We start from the raw sequence: 18,384 nt of genomic DNA on the forward strand, positions 1-18,384 counted from the left end.
AATCAATCAATCTTGTCTGTGCGTCGTTTAGCCTTTGTATTCGAAAGCGAAGCGTCTCTCGCTCCAAGACCGTAACCTGGCTACTGAAGATACAATTTTGTTTGCCATTCCATCAGTTTCGTTTTGTGTCATTATTTTCAGGAAGTACAGCGTAGTGCACGCATATCATTATTACTGCATGTTGGCCCCAAAGGTGAGTAAGTTACTGCCAATTATTCTAAAAATAACGCGACGATTGTTACGACAACGATATCTAATAATTAATGCAGGCGGAGACGGTCGTCGTGGATGGATCACAGCTGCTCACCCAAGTTCGTTTCTACTGACGTAACTAACGTACTGGGCAATAGTCGTAACGAACACGCCAGACTAGTAGAGTATTCTGTACGAATATAACACAGCCATAGTATTTGCTGTTTGTGTGTAAATACTAGTATTTCCAATGTGTTGCATATATTGTTACAAATGCTGGTAGTGCAAATACATGTTCAACGTGTTTGTTCGTGTTTGACCTCCAGTATCTGGTACTACTTCTTTAGATAGCCCGAATGCATTGGTGACATACATGTAGATGTCTAGTTATGGCTTCTTTCAGTTTCAGGTTAGTTAAATACTCGTTGTAAAAACAAGGACATAATTATACAGAAGATATAATCAATATATTAATAAAACATGTAATTATTAATTTTAACAAATTTTAAATGTAAATTGTTTTCTAAATCCCTCATTTAGATGAGGAATTATGTTAATATATAACACTGTATGCCAGTCACAATATTTGTTGTCACCACACCTTTTGATGATTAATAGTAATAATTATGATTAGTGGTACAGTACATAAATGCATCAGTAACACAGTGTCTACGTAGTTAATTATTACATTATTTCATATCAATTATTTCTATTTGCAGCACGATGGATGATGAGGATCATGACGTGTACGTGGCTCAGTTAAAAGAAGTATTTGATAGCTGTGATACCCGAAGAATTGGTCGATTAGACAGAATACAGCTCATTGAACTTTGCCATAAACTTCAGCTGGATGACCAGAGTGATAATTTACTAGATCAACTTCTTGGAGACGATCTCGATGAAAAGGTGAGTAGTAGAGTTTTGGGGGTTGGTAGGATGTAAAGAAGTCTGTACTGTTATGTGTTTATTTTTTAGTGAGATTATCGGTAATATCCATACATTCTCAAATCAAAAAAGAGGGGGATACAAAATTTTAGAGAATTTCATTCAGATCTTTACAGCAAGTACCTATCACACAATTTTGTCCTCATAACTGCTCTCCAATTCTCAAATCATGAAAATTAATATTGACAAAAATTAAGCTGTATGTATATTTATTATTTAATTAAAAATACTAAAAATGAATGCTGTGTTGTATATTGTCACTGTAGCTGACAACAAAATAAGTTGTTAGTCCACAAATCATCTGTTTGAATGTCTAAGCTGTTACTGGGGGGTATTGTAGTAGGTCACATTTTTGCTCAGTTCTTTCTATATCATAAATGTTCTCTAATTCTTTACATTTTCATCAGAAGATCATTTATCAGATTTCAGTTTTGTCAACAATAGCCAAATTTGTTGCTAGATATCATAATAGCCTATTTGAGTTTTTACCATTTGTCAGTGATCACACTAGATTTTATTTTGCATAGCTTAGCATTATGGTTGTTTCTGTATACTGTAAAAGATCTAAAAATTTGACCATCTAAATATTTGTCAAATTTTTGTCAATCTTAATTTATCAAAGAATTAACTGTTTTTGGTTCTCCAAGTTTTTGTTCGTCTCAGATTTCTTTTCCTGAACCATTTTGTTCCATACTAATTTAGTATTTAATTAATATTATATCATTTTTAGTTTTGTATTTCATTATTTGTGAAACTAAAATTACACTGGAAGTGCATCTAAAAGAGTTGTCTATAGCACAGGTGTAAAAATAGTGGGGAATCATGCTTGATTCTGTGATTGACAGGAGTCACATCAAAGAAAATACTGGTGTTATATTCTCGTCCACATCCTTCTTGATTTACTGCTCTACCACAATATCTGCTGAAATTAATTTTATTTGTATCATTGTAAGATTGTGCATGGTTTTCTGACCTCATTTGGTTTGTTTATTTATCTTCTACCTGACTGGCTATGTCATAGTGTCACCTGTGAGTTGTAAAAGTATGCATTGCGTGTAGGCAACATGTGTTAATAATAACCACATTTATCGTGTCAACAAACAAATGTGCATACACTGGAAAAACAATAATAAATCTGTCATGTGACATGTGAATTATTATTCCCATGCAAGCTGTTTACTTGGTTATTGAGTAATGAACATATAAATATGATTATTATAATTTGTGGTAGGTCACTTTATATTTTCACAGTCCACATTAGCATTATTTTAATGAGTGACCTTTGTTTATCATTCATCTCTATTGTACTAATACATAGGTATTTCAAAAGCGGAATCAAGTTCAGTTGAAGTGTGATTATATTAGGATGATACTCTTATTTTAATTTTCCTAAATGTACGATTTTGATTGATGTAAAAATAAGACTTTATTTTTTTTTTTTTTCTGTTTTAAATATTTTTGCGATTTCTAGTCAATAAACTTAGTTGAATGACTTGTTTCAGTGAGTACAAATTATATTGCAGAGAAGAGAGTCTCTGATGCTTCATGTCTGCACATTTCTTAAATTAGATTCAATTTTAAATTTATTGTGCTTTTGATATGCATCATAAGCAAGGAGGAGGTCCCTGTTATACTGTAAAATCCTCTATTTTCGCTGGAATTAATATTTGCTGAAAAAACTTTTGGGTGTTTTGTATGGAATTTATTTTGACTAATTTTTGGTAAGTTGAATATCAAATATATGAAATAGGTATATTAGTTGGATTTTATTTTCCCTGAAACCTTCAGAGAAAATAGCGAAAATTAATTCCATGCGAAAATAAATTATTTTACAGTATACAACAACCGTACTGAATCATGAATGGGTACTACACCACGGTACTTTGAAATGGGAAATATGACATGGGAATTTTCTGAGACACAGCAGTTGACTGGCCTACCCAGGGGGGAGTTGCATGACACGATTGGTCAAAATAATTATCTCATTTGCATAAATTAATATTCATGAGCAATGAAAAACTCGTCTTTTCAGTAAAATTGTGCCAAAATGCTTTCCGATAGCATACATGATAATTCTAAATTGACTGATTCTATCGCTATGAACTGAAAGAATAATCGAAAGACTGATGTAAAGGTGTTTTTTGAGACTATTTTGATCAGACTCCAGCAAACTGTTGAAAGTAACTACTTTACCCTGATCATTGCAAGTTACAGAATTTATGGAGAATGCAGAGGCTAGTTTATATTTCACTCTAGTACTATTGCTCAAAATGTTTTCAGTGACTTTTGTCAGTGTCAAGTTACCTAATCAGTATGCATTTCGAGAAACGACAGTGTGTGTGTATGTGCAGTTTAAAATGGAACAATTTTGAATGCAATAAATGCACACGTAGAACTTGGGCTTCAGCAAGATACTGTGGCGTCAAACTGGCTGTCGATTGAATTGTATTGCACTAGACATAATTTTAGAGCCTGTATTTTTCTATGTTTTGTTAAGGATTATTCTGTAAAGAAATCGCTTCAAAACTTTCCATTCAGATCGAATGGCACCGTCTCATGCAAATCCCCTCTTGGAGATTGGCCATTTGACCTCATTATTATGCATACATTTGATTCTAAGCAAATTACTATGGAAAGTTACATTACTAAATGAATATACCAGTAAATAACATTGCTGAGGGTTGCAAAAAGTAGGTATGTGACTATACGAGGAGCATGGTACTAGATCTATATAACACTTGTATTGATAGAATTCCGGAATGTTCTACTTTCGCAGCCTAATTGCAGGTTTTTTCCAAAAAAACGTTGAAAAAACACAAGAATTAGTAGAAATGTTCCTGTTTTGGGTGGATTATTGATAGAGAATAATGTCTTTATTACAAAAATGCTGAAAAACCGTGAGTTTTTGCCTTAGTTATTTTTTTATTGGCAAAAAACTGCAAACTCGGCAAATTTGGTTGCACAACTTCTCTTTATGATATACACCCAGCAACACCAATGCCAGCTGACTGTGTACAAAAGTATGAATAAAACTAGCCGAAAAAATCACAGAGGAGTTAAAAGCCGTTGCTGGTGAAAGGTTACCCCAACTTTGGGGTCAAATTTCTTGGTAATGAAAAAAGATATCAAAAATTTGAGTAGTAACTTTGTGCCCACACTCAAGCTGAGTAGAATGAGCTATGTCTGAAGTGTTTTATCCCAAATTTGTAGGAGGAGATACAAATTAGTTTTATTGGCTGTTGCTATGGTGAAAGGGAAGAGCATCGCCAGGCGATGGACGCGGGGATCTATGGCAACGACCGCATGTCCATAGAGGTCAAAATACGCGTTCTATTTTTACGCGTTAAATTTGGCTCTTCCGTATCACCCCCTCCGAAGTGTTCTACTTTCGCAACCTAACTGCAGGTTTTTCGAAAAACGTCGAAAAAACACAAGAAATAGTAGAAATGTTCCTGTTTTGGGCGGATTATTGGTAGAGAATAATGTCTTATTACAAAAATGCTGAAAAACTGAGTTTTTGCCTTAGTTATTTTGTTATTGGCGAAAAACTGCAAACTCGGCAAATTAGGTTGCACAACTTCCCTTTATGATATACACCCAGCGACACCGATGCCAGCTGACTGTGTACAAAACTGGTAGGAGGTAATACATTTGGGATGAAAGTATTCAAAAATCAGTTTTTGGACGTTGCAATGGCAGTGGTGGGCCAGGATTTTTTTCCATTGTAAATCAGGTTTTGATAGTAGTTGATTGCTCTGTACTGAATAATTGATAACAATGGTAATCAACCAGTTTCCATTCTGCTGCCAATGTTGCTGCATTTGTTATTGACATTCAGTAAATCACGACAGAATTTTAGATGGTATTTTTCAACACAAGTACGGTCCCACTGTTCAATTTTTGTGTTTATTCCCCATATCTCTGATCCGTATAACAGGATTGGAATCTGTAAGGACTCGAAAAGTTTTGTTGTATATCTTCTGTGCTTCTTTCTATTTTTTGGCTTTGTCGGTTAGATGTTCCATTGTCTTTGTCATGGTTCCATTTGAGTTATTTGGGATAATTCCTAGATATGTGAATTGATATTGTTCAGTGTTATGTTTCCATAGGAGAATAGTGTATCTTTAGGTTTGCACCCATCTTTGATGACAATCATAACTTTTGTTTTCTCTGTGTTCACTGTTAGTCCCCATGTCTGTGTGTATTGCTATAGCATATTAATACTGGCTTGTAGTCCTGATTTGGATGTTGATGTGAGCACTATGTCATCTGCATATAATAGTAGATACAGGCTGGCTGTTGAGATCAGGGATGTCATTTGAGTTTTTATCAAGTTCTGTTGATATGTCATTGATAAAGATATTGAAAAATGTTGGGCTCAATGGACAACCTTGTTTTACACCATATTCTATTTCAAAAGTTGGTGATAATCTTCCATCTAGTTTAACTTGAATTGAAATGTTTCTGTACATGTCTTTTATCACTTTGTATAACGATCCACATATGTTGTATTTCTGTAGTTTGTATAATAGTCCATCTCTCCAGACAGTGTTAAAACACTTCCTAAAGTCCACAAAGCATCTGTAAAGTTTCTTTTTTGTGGTTTGGTATTTTTTAATCATAGTGTTCAGAGTCAAAATGTGGTCCGTAGTTTGGTGATTTTGTCTGAAACCAGCTTGGTTTTTGTGTATAGTAATATTAGTTTCTAGATATTTAACAATTCTGGTGTTTATAATCATTGCAAAGATTTTTCCTATATTGCTGCTTGTGGCAATGTCACGGTAGTTTGATGGCTTTAATGTATTGTCTTTTTTATGTATTGGAGTGATTATGTTCCTATTCCATAATTCTGGGTAGTGTTCATATATGGATCAGCAGACGATATCATTCTAAATGTCACCAAGAACTGCCATGGGATGACCTACACTTGTATTAATATATCTAGTGTGTTTAAATACAAGGGAAATAATTTGTCAATAACACAGTCCCTCACAGTGGTTGAGGTACTGTCAATAAACATAGGTTATTAGATGAATCCTTCCTATAGCATGTAGAACATAAGTTGTGATCACTGCTTAGCACTGGCTAATACTAGTACAAGGTCAAAAACGTTAGTCTGTGCTAAGAAATTGTGTGCGAATGCTGAGCATGGGCTATGAATTGCTATGTACTGATCAAATCTGTTTTTTGTTTTTTAAGACTCGGCCCAGATCTTTAGCTCAGGCTAAGCACCCAAAACACTATCGTATTCAATGTTCATTTGGGAGATTTACTATTACCGGTATATTCATTCCTCTATGTCATTTACAATATGACAATCAATTTGAGCACAATGTTCTCAAGAAAGATTTAACTGACAATGAGACGCATTACTACTTCCTGTTATTCTTCAGTCTGCGCTTCCTGAATTGGCTTTGGAATTAATCATAGAACTAACATGTATACCTTCCCATTTACTGTACTGAGTAGTTGAAATAATCTAGTAAAAAGAAATGGAAATTTGTATATTTGTATAAGTTTGGATGTTCCTTAGCCCATGCTAACCGCTGTTTACTCTCATGCATTAACACAATTGGGTTTAGTTGATGTGCAAATGTGGATAATGATAAATGTCTATTTTCAGGTTGATTTTGAAGAGTTCAAAGAAGGATTTGTGTTGGTTTTATCAAATGCAGTTGAAGATGTTATAGGGAGTGAAATTGAAAGTGAGGATGATGATGATTCCAGTGCGGTTAGCAGTCTTGCAGATACAAGTAAGTATTGGAAATTCTTTCATTTACACCCTAACCAATTTCAGTTATTTAATGGAGTATATAGCTTGTATTATGATTGCACAATACTGTCTCTTTGAAGTTACAAACTGCTATGTAAATAACATTATTATTTGTAACTCTACATAACCATTAAAGCAAGAATGCCCATTAATGATAGCTACATAATAACATTACCTTTGTCTTGTTGTACAAAAGACAATGGGAAAGCCATCAATGGTATTGAACCCAAGTTTGTTAAAGATGGTAAGAGGTATGGAAGGCGATCCAAACCAGATTTTACCGATACTGAGAACACGACTACAGATTACTCCGACACAGATACAAGTTATCAATCACCAAGAAACACTCCAGCTTTGAATCATCTGGGTCATAGAAAAAGACTCTCATCTATTGATAGCGCTGAGGTATTGTATTCTGCATAATTAAAATCCAGATAAATATTATTACTGTACTCGTCAGCTAAGCATCCACCCCACACTTTTTGAACATTTCTATTTTCGGAAACACCTAACTAAAATATCATTTGCACACTGTTTCGAGGGAGTGCTCGATTAGGACCCACCCCTAAAACTGCTAAGCACTCAGGGTGCTAAGTTGGATGAGTACAACATAACTCATGACCATGATAGCCAATCAGATTCATGCATTTGCAAGATATGTTCAAAAACATGTATCAACTTTTAGACTCAGAAAAAAAATATTCATATTTCTGGTCATTGCATGTATCAGTTAATATCCAATTTTCATGAAAAAATCCCTCAGGCAGGTGGTTCTCTCAGTACTGGCTGTATTGCTTTGATATTTACCAGGAAGGTACATTTACCTTGGTTGGTTCTCTCAGTATTGGCAGTATGGCTTTAATATTTACCAAGCAGGTACATGTACCTTGATTGGTTCTTTCAGTATTGGCTGTACGGCTTTGATATTTACCAAGCAAGTACATGTAACTTGGGTGGTTCTCTCAGTGTTGGTCATATGGCTTTAATATTTACCAAGCAGGTGCATGTACCTTGATTGGTTCTCTCAGTATTGGCTGTATGGCTTTAATATTTATCAGACAGGTACATGTACCTTGGTTGGTTCTCTCAGTATTGGTCATATGGCTTTGATATTTATCAGACAGGTACATGTACCTTGGTTGGTTCTCTCAGTATTGGTCATATGGCTTTGATATTTATCAGACAGGTACATGTACCTTGATTGGTTCTCTCAGTATTGGTCATATGGCTTTGATATTTATCAGACAGGTACATGTACCTTGGTTGGTTCTCTCAGTATTGGTCATATGGCTTTGATATTTATCAGACAGGTACATGTACCTTGATTGGTTCTCTCAGTATTGGTCATATGGCTTTGATATTTATCAGACAGGTACATGTACCTTGGTTGGTTCTCTCAGTATTGGCTGTATGGCTTTAATATTTACCAGGCAGGTACATGTACCTTGGTTGGTTCTCTCAGTATTGGTCATATGGCTTTGATATTTATCAGGCAGGTACATGTACCTTGGTTGGTTCTCTCAGTATTGGTTATATGGCTTTGATATTTATCAGACAGGTACATGTACCTTGGTTGGTTCTCTCAGTATTGGTCATATGGCTTTAATATTTACCAGACAGGTACATGTACCTTGGTTGGTTCTCTCAGTATTGGCTGTATGGCTTTAATATTTACCAGGCAGGTACATGTACCTTGGTTGGTTCTCTCAGTATTGGCAGTATGGCTTTAATATTTACCAGGCAGGTACATGTACCTTGATTGGTTCTCTCAGTATTGGCTGTATGGCTTTAATATTTACCAGACAGGTACATGTAACTTGGTTGGTTCTCTCAGTATTGGTTATATGGCTTTAATATTTACCAGACAGGTACATGTACCTTGGTTGGTTCTCTCAGTATTGGCAGTATGGCTTTATTTGCCAGGCAGGTACATGTTCTATGGTTTGTTTCCTCAGTTGGTCAGTATTTTCTGTATGGCTTTGATATTTACCAGGCAGGTACATGTACCTTGGTTGGTTCTCCCAGTATTGGCTGTATGGCTTTGATATTTACCAAGCAGGTACATGTACCTTGGTTGGTTCTCTCAGTATTGGCTGTATGGCTTTGATATTTACCAAGCAGGTACATGTACCTTGGTTGGTTCTCTCAGTATTGGCTGTATGGCTTTGATATTTACCAGGCAGGTACATGTACCTTGATTGGTTCTCTCAGTATTGGCTGTATGGCTTTGATATTTACCAAGCAGGTACATGTACCTTAATTGGTTCTCTCAGTATTGGCTGTATGGCTTTGATATTTACCAGGCAGGTACATGTACCTTGATTGGTTCTCTCAGTATTGGCTGTATGGCTTTGATATTTACCAGGCAGGTACATGTACCTTGATTGGTTCTCTCAGTATTGGCTGTATGGCTTTGATATTTACCAGGCAGGTACATGTACCTTGATTGGTTCTCTCAGTGTTGGTCATATGGCTTTGATATCTACCAAGCAGGTACATGTACCTTGATTGGTTCTCTCAGTATTGGCAATATGGCTTTAATATTTACCAGACAGGTACATGTACCTTGGTTGGTTCTCTCAGTATTGGTCATATGGCTTTGATATTTATCAGGCAGGTACATGTACCTTGGTTGGTTCTCTCAGTATTGGTCATATGGCTTTGATATTTATCAGACAGGTACATGTACCTTGGTTGGTTCTCTCAGTATTGGTCATATGGCTTTGATATTTATCATACAGGTACATGTAACTTGGTTGGTTCTCTCAGTATTGGTCACATGGCTTTGATATTTATCAGGCAGGTACATACATTTTGGGTGGTTCTCTCAGTATTGGCAGTATGGCTTTATTTGCCAGGCAGGTACATGTTCTATGGTTTGTTTCCTCAGTTGGTCAGTATTTTCTGTATGGCTTTGATATTTACCAGGCAGGTACATGTACCTTGGTTGGTTCTCTCAGTATTGGCTGTATGGCTTTGATATTTACCAGGCAGGTACATGTACCTTGATTGGTTCTCTCAGTATTGGTCAAATGGCTTTGATATTTACCAGGCAGGTACATGTACCTTGATTGGTTCTCTCAGTATTGGCTGTATGGCTTTGATATTTACCAGGCAGGTACATGTACCTTGATTGGTTCTCTCAGTATTGGTCAAATGGCTTTGATATTTACCAGACAGGTACATGTACCTTGGTTGGTTCTCTCAGTATTGGTCATATTGCTTTGATATTTATCAGGCAGGTACATGTACCTTGGTTGGTTCTCTCAGTATTGGTCATATGGCTTTGATATTTACCAGGCAGGTACATGTACCTTGATTGGTTCTCCTAATATTATGTGTTCTACTACTAATGTGTGATATTTTATTGGTTATTAACAAGTGTTATTATGTCTTTTGGTATGTGACCTGTGTTCATTTTATTTTCAGAGTATCACAGAATATGATGACAGAGAAGGCCATGATAGTGATGGTAGTTCAGCTAGTAGTAAAAAAGGTCCAAAGAATGAAACATTTGAAGCAGAAGGTAAGAACAATAATATGATAGACAAATAGTTTTAGGGGTATTTCCACACCACCTTCCATATCATCTTTTTGGCATGCTTGCCATGCAGAAGTGTCTTTTATACATTGCCTTAATTACAAATATTGCATTCTGAGTGCAGGAAAAATGGCTGTTAGTGGTAGTGCATGCACATTCCCAACAGTACATCCCATTGGTATAAATCATACCTCAAATATGCTAATTTGTAGTTGTAATTATACAAAGAGGTGGCATTTTAAATGCATTTTGTTTTGTTGTACAGCTTGGGTGGTTTACAAAATTATCTGATTTCTAACATAAAACCAACACATTTACTACGGCATGGAGTATATTTGTCTTGAGGGTATGACTTTAGCCGTGTCAAATACATTTGGCATTGTATTAGTTTATTTTCTGATTGGTGTTAGTTGAGGCAGGGGAAACAAAGACAAACATGTACAACCCCCCCAATTCTAATATTGATCATAACAAATAGAAATTAATGTGGTCATTGTAAAACTACATATTAAATCACATAATTTATTTTTTATAATTGTTATATTCCGCACTCAAACTGAAAACAGATAAATGGTGCTTCATAATATCTCATTGATTGTATTACAGGGCAATTGAATGCCTCAATGAGTTTGTTGGAAGTAACCAGCCCTACAGATGAAGTACAAGTCAAAGCTATATGGGACGAAGTCGCGGTTGGCCAGAATGGATTCTTAAATGTTCAAGAACTTGCCATTGTCTGTGAACATATTGGAATGGATGAAATGAACAAAGAAGAACTGAATAATTTGTTTGAAAAATTAGATGTTGACAAAGATGGCCAAGTTAGTTTTGAAGAATTTGTGCATGGCTTATTCATACATGGCTCTGCGTCAGGACTTTCTATCTCGCCGTCTTTACGTATGATTGCATCTCCTCAGAAAGCCAAAATGAGAATGTCATTAATGAGTAGTTCCATGGAAGACCCTTTACATGTGGCAACTCCATCTATATTGACATCTACTACTGGAAGTACACTGTTAACAATGTTAGATCCAGATAACACAGGGTAAGTGAATATGACATATACTCGTTTTCAAAGTTTTTATGGTGCTAAGAGTAGATTATATGACGTTATTATGAGAATACCGCAAAGTATACATAAAGGCAGTCTGGTGATCTTATTGACTGACACATAGTGGAGGTTGATGCGTTCCCGTACTGCCTGAGTGCATAATTTGCGGTATTTTCCTGATAACTTTATGATTATACATCTTTTTTCTTCTTGTAATAATAATTTAATGAGAGATAATGGCCCAAAATGACAACAAGGACATTTCGTGCTGTGTGAATGTTTGCACGGTATTCTTTTTCCATCACACACTGATAGCGCTTATGTGTATGAAGGAAAGGAAAGTGTTTGAATGTGAAGCAAATGTGATGCACAATTTCCAAATAAGGAAGACATTTAAGGTAGAGATGCACGTTCGTGGGCACTTGGGAGTGAATTTTTTTTTTTTGCTTTTTATTATCCAAACAATCTTGGCTATAGACTGTTAATATTTATATTAGGGACGACGTCAAAAGATCGATGTCGGATAAAAAACTTAATTCCTATAGTTTTTTTCCAAACCCCCCTACCCCCACTGAAACTTAATTGATAAATATTGGTCATGGCGTCAGACTACATTCACCATTAAATACAAATTGATAATCGGACAGTAGTATTGCATAGTAGTTGGTTGTCGGGTGGGTGTAAAAAGATTTTACAAATACACCTCATTTGACGCACAGATTTACACTCGAACCAAACCATTTTTCTGTTTTTTTCCCTTTTCGGTTATTTCTGTCCATGATTGGATTAGAAAAAAAAACGAACTACAAATACTCCAAGATTTTTTTGACTTCATTAAAAAATAAAATCGTTTTTGTAGGATGGAAACTTTTTGAGGTCAAACCCCCACCCCACCCCCCCACCCCCACCCCCAAACTAAAGGAAATAAGTTTTTTATCCGACATCGATCTTTTGACGTCGTCCCTTAACATACTCAAAAAAAGATTTTAAAATATAGATAACAGGTGCAAACATTCTCTCTTTTTAATGCTTAGCGAGATTTCGTAAGGCTGTACATAAATAATAAAAAAGAAACATGGTGAAAAAAAGAAATGACAGAATCTCCATATTATGCACTATATTTAACTTTTTACAAAACGATAATACAGGTACATTTAAATTTGGAACTGTTACAGCCATTTTAATTATGAGCATTAGCAAACTTCTTACTGAGTGAATTGTTATGCAAATTAGCAATTATCTCAGCTTCTTTTTAGTGCACATCCCAGAACTTTAAAACAAAATAGCTCCTAGATGCTTTGACCTTTTGTTTTGAAATTTGCACAAATAATTGACAATGTGTTTATCTTCAAAACGCCGTCGGGGCATTGTTTTTGGTTGAACAATGTTAGAACAATCGTACAGACAACTGGCCTGGGTGTTAATTTATGCATAAACTTGAAGTAGTGAAATTTGAGCTGCTGCCCTGCAAAATTGACAACTGGTAAACAGTTTTCAAGATGGCACTTTCTTCATAGTAAACAGATGTACCCATAAACCAATTTTGACAGGAAACAGAAGCATGGTTTAGAAGCTAATTATTTTTAAATAACTTTTGACCAAAAAAGCACATTTTTGTGCATATTTTAAACTACACTGTCCATAAAAAAAAATACTAACAAAATTTTAAAATTCATACAATAAGCTTTCCGAAAATATATAGTTTTGTGGACAAGGGAGGTCATCTTGGTTTCCTAATTAACTAATTAAAATACCTGTCAGGTAAACTGCATCTATAACTTAATGCGTCTGTAACACTTTCGACCACATACATACTGCATTTTTACGGTTTCTAAGTAATCATTGTTACCTGGTCTGTGTTTATCCTCTGTATTTATGTTTATTCAATTTGAATATTCATGAATAACCTGATTATGTAATCCCTAATATTATTAGCATCCCGGTGAATTGTTTGTGTACTTGCCATGTAATTGAACTATTGAGGGCTCCCTCTCATTTTCCTGCAGTTGGATTGATTCTGGTGTGTCTAATTAATATTCATGATCTACAGAGAACTGAGCTGCCATTGTGACATTGTCACCACATGTTATTTCCAATGCATTTCTGTCAATCAGTCATGACCTTTGACCTATTTACTGTGTGCGTCACAGAAAAGAATTTTTTTTTTTATTATTTTGTGAATGCTTTTTGTAATGATGTGACCTCAAATTTTGCAAATAGTTTATTTTGCTTGAGTAAAAACAGTAAAAGTGCATTAAAGAATAATATAATTTATGGTTAAATATTATATATTTGAACAGTATATAATTTAATGTTGGAGACATATGTTACACATAGTGTTGTCGATATGTAAATACAATATCCAAAAGCCTGATTACTATTATGCAAATGATGGTGCACAGTACATTTTCTGTTTATTGATATTTATTAATCCATTTTGTAGTAGACCAATCAGACTGTCAACATGTTTCGCAAATTTTTCGATGATTCTAAATCAGAAGAGGATAAAAAGCCTGAGTCTGGGAAATTTTTTGACTTCCATCCATTCAGTAAAACGAGTGATAAAGATGAAGAAGAAAAGAAGCCAGAATCCGGGAAATTTTTTGACTTCCATCCGTTCAGTAAAACGAGTGATAAAGATGATGAAGAAAAAAAGCCAGAGTCTGGGAAATTTTTAGATTTTCTCCCGTTTGGTAAAACAAAGGATAAAGAAGTGGAAGAGGAAATTGATTCTGCATTGCAGGAGTTTGGTGTCAACACCCAACCACTCAGTGACACGATCGGAAAAGATAAAGAAGAAAAAAAGCCAGAGTCTAGGAAATTTTTTGACTTTCATCCGTTCAGTAAAACGAGTGATAAAGATGAAGAAGAAGAAGAAAAAAAACCAGAGACAAAATTTTTTGATTTTCTCCCGTTCGGTAAATCAAGGGATGAAAATAAAGAAGTGGAAGAGGAAATTGATTCTGCATTGCAGGAGTTTGGTGTCAACACCCAACCAGTCAGTGACGCGATCAGAAAAGATAAAGAAGAGAAAAAGCCAGAATCCAGGAAATTTTTTGACTTTCATCCGTTCAGTAAAACGAGTGATGCAGTTGAAGAAGAGAAAAAGCCAGAGTCTGGGAAATTTTTTGACTTTCATCCGTTCAGTAAAACGAGTGATGCAGTTGAAGAAGAGAAAAAGCCAGAGTCTGGGAAATTTTTTGACTTTCATCCATTCAGTAAAACTAGTGATGCAGTTGAAGAAGAGAAAAAGCCAGAGTCAGGGAAAGTTTTTGACTTTCATCCGTTCAGTAAAACGAGTGATGCAGTTGAAAAAGAAAAGAAGCCAGAGTCAGGGAAATTTTTTGACTTTCATCCATTCAGTAAAACAAGTAATAAAGATGATGAAGATGAAAAACCAGAAACAAAACTTTTTGACTTTCTTCCATTCAGTAAAACGAGTGGTAAAGTTGAAGAAGAGAAAAGTAAAATAGAGTCTGTAGGTGAAGGATTTGTTGATGATTCTCAATCAATCAATGAATCAACTGGTAAATACAGAGAAGAGAAATGTCAGGACTATGCATATCAAGACTTTGTTGACGATTCTCAATCAATCAATGAATCAATTAGCAAAAACAGAGAAGAGAAACATCAGGACTATGCATATCAAGACTTTGTTGATGATTCTCAATCAATCAATGAATCAATTGGCAAATACAGAGAAGAGAAACGTCAGGACTATGCATATCAAGACTTTGTTGACGATTCTCAATCAATCAATGAATCATTTGGCCAAGACAGAAAAGAGAAAAAGCTGGAGTATGCATATCAAGACTGTGTTGACGATTCTCAATCAATCAATGAATCAATTGACAAATACAGAAAAGAGAAAAGGCTGGACTATGCATATCAAGACTATGTTGATGATTCTCATTCAATCAATGAATCATTTGGCAAAGACAGAGAAGAGAAAAAGCTGGAATATGCATATCAAGACTATGTTGACGATTCTCAATCAATCAATGAATCAATTGGCAAATACAGAGAAGAGAAAAGGCTGGACTATGTATATCAGGACTATGTTGATGATTCTCAATCAATCAATGAATCATTTGGCAAAGACAGAGAGGAGAAAAAGCTGGAGTATGCATATCATGACTATGTTGATGATTCTCAATCAGTCAATGAATCAATTGACAAAGGCAGAGAGTCTGTACATCATGAGTTTGTGGATGATTCTCAACCAATCAGTGATCCAATTAGCAAAGATAAAGAAGAGAATAAGCCAGAGTCCAGAAAATTTTTTGACTTCCATCCATTCAGTAAAACGAGTGATACAGTTGATGAAGAGAAAAAACCAGAGTCTGGAAAATTTTTTGATTTTCTCCCATTTAGTAAAAAAAGTGATGAAGATGATGTAGAAAAAAAGCCTGAGTCCGGGAAATTGTTTGATTTTCATCCATTCAGTAAAACAAGCAGTAAAGGTGAAGAAGAAAAAAAGCCTGAGTCTGGAAAATTTTTTGATTTTCTCCCATTTAGTAAAAAAGGTGATAAAGAAGATGAAGAAAAAAAGCCCGAGTCGGGAAAATTTTTTGATTTTCTCCCGTTTAATAAAGCAAGTGATAAGGAAGTGGAAGAGGAAATAGACGCTGCATATCAAGAGTTGGGTGTCAACTCTCAACCAGTCAGTGAATCAATCGGCAAAGATAGAGAAGATAATAAGCCAGAGTCAAGGCAATTTTTTGATTTTCTCCCGTTCAGTAAACCTAGTAATAAAGATGAAGAGAAAAAGCCGCAATCTGGGAATTTTTTTGACTTTCATCCATTCAGTAAATCAAATGATGAAGAGAATAAAAGAACAGAGCCTAAATCTCCACAGTTTGTGGACCATTCACAGCCATTCAGTGAACCAATCTATAAAGAAGTGAGAAAAACAGAATATGAGAATTTTAATGATTTTCACACGTCTCCAAACCAGAATGATGACACAAAACCGTACGTCATGATATTAATAATTAATTCCTATTACAGGTCTTTATTGATAATCTATTTTGAAAATTTAATTAACTATTAATGATATTTCTATCAATACTTAGTTTCATAAAATTAAATTTAATTAATTCTGGCAATCAGTATGACCTCTTGAACAGCTGTGTTTCACTGTAATATATATGTAGTATTGAACAGCCTTTAGTTTGCAACATGTGATGGACCATTATGACACTGTCAATTGCTGTCTTAGTATAGTACAAGTCAATATCATATATGTATCACTACTGGTAGCTGAGCCTTAAACTGCTTCAATTTAACAAGAGACAAATATTTGCAAATTTCACAAGCCAGGAAATTCACTATAATGTTACGCATCTCTGTGAATGACCTTAATTCCCAAATTACAAACATTTCCACTTGATTACAGTAGGTGAATGCACTTGATACATTTATACACTTGATACAGGGTTTCAGATTTCAAAGCAGAAATTTATAAAGTGGCCTTATAATTTGGGATTAGTATGTGGAATATTAAAGGGCATCAAGGCAAACTCCCTGGGCATTAAAGCATAGATTTCTCTGTAAAGTTCAAGTTCAAGCCCTATTACTGATTTGAATACACAGTGTTATCAATATGATATGTAGGTTTAGTTTTATTGAATGACTATTTCATCCTAGAAACCCTAGATTTCACTATCATTTTGTGAAAGCAGAAAGTCGTTAATTTTGAAGTTTGTATGAATATCAGATTGTCATGGCAACCTTCATTTTATTTTGATAGGTTGGATTGAACAAAAATTAATTCAAGTCTGAAAATGACCTTGTTTAATGTAGGAGTACTATAAATACTGTAGTTCAAAACTGTACGTGTCTGTGTGTCACCATTATGAAATGAACCACAAACATTTCTTATCCATGTTTTACATTACCGTAAATTGTGTTTATTCCTGTCAATCAAACATTTGATCAAACAGGCTTTTTAGTAAACATACATCAAAAAAATTAAAGACTACACATTGCAGTGAATTAATATTGGTTTCTTGAAAATCTATATTAAAAGGATATGGTAAAGAATTATGCAAGCACAATTTTCAGACTTGCTGCGGATGCCAATAACTACAACTAACAAGATTCATGATATATATTGAAATACCTTTTTAGACCAGATATTTGTAAAAGTATTCTCTAAGTAGCTTGAATTATCACCTTTTGATAGCAATTATATGTAATAGTTTTAACTGATTTTCATTTTTTATATTTACAGTTTTGTTGATACAGAAGCAGTGGAAGCACATTGGCAGTCTCGGGGAATACATAATCCACATGAAGTTTTAGAGGTAATTATTATAATTTCAGTATTCATTCAGGTCCTATGTATCATTAGATTAATGAGATTGTCCTGTGTCTATTGGGTCACCTGGTTTGCTAAATGAGCAGTAATGTGCTTGCCACAATTAAATTTATATTCAGGTGAAAGTCAAGTTGTATTTGATGTGTATAAAAAATGTTTTAATTATATTTATAGTTTAATTCATTAATTGTTTGGTTATAGAATAAATGATGAAAATAAGGCAGTTTGGGATGGCATCAACCTACATGCCAGACTGCCATCTTGTTTTTTGATAATAATATAATAATAGATTACAGCCAAATATGTAAATGAAAAATATCTTGCACTGTGTAAATACACATTCTGTATCCATCAGATAGAATACTGTAGAATACTTTATTTTCGCTTGGAATTTATTTTCGCTATTTTCGCTGAAGGGATGATTCCGTGAAAATAAAATCCAGCGAATATACTTTTTTTCCTATGATTCACATTAAACTCATCAAAAATCAGTGAAAATAAATTTCAAGCAAAACGCCCAAAAAACCTTTTCAGTGAAAATTAATTCCAGCGAAAATAAA

General features: G+C 34.7%; 1 protein-coding gene across 7 annotated transcripts in view; it reads left to right on the forward strand.

Moving 5' to 3' along the window:
- The first annotated feature begins 3 nt into the window (after window positions 1–3).
- Window positions 4–18,384, forward strand: part of LOC100375202 (ninein-like protein) — a 37,225-nt gene continuing 18,844 nt past the window's right edge. For 5 of the 7 annotated variants that reach the window (XM_085495072.1, XM_085495075.1, XM_085495079.1 and 2 more), the window contains exons 1-2: window positions 13,915–16,476; window positions 17,738–17,810. In XM_085495072.1, the coding sequence (XP_085351198.1) occupies window positions 13,967–16,476; window positions 17,738–17,810 (2,583 nt within the window). In that variant the 5' untranslated portion in view covers window positions 13,915–13,966. Of the gene's footprint in view, window positions 194–518; window positions 602–911; window positions 1,099–6,760; window positions 6,891–7,106; window positions 7,316–10,339; window positions 10,437–11,057; window positions 11,497–13,914; window positions 16,477–17,737; window positions 17,811–18,384 lie in introns of those variants that run through there. The other 2 variants (XM_085495089.1, XM_085495093.1) reach the window with 2 other exon arrangements.

Source organism: Saccoglossus kowalevskii, chromosome 2, assembly GCF_978046115.1.
Source record: "Saccoglossus kowalevskii chromosome 2, keSacKowa6.1, whole genome shotgun sequence".
Taxonomy (NCBI): Eukaryota; Metazoa; Hemichordata; class Enteropneusta; family Harrimaniidae; genus Saccoglossus; species Saccoglossus kowalevskii.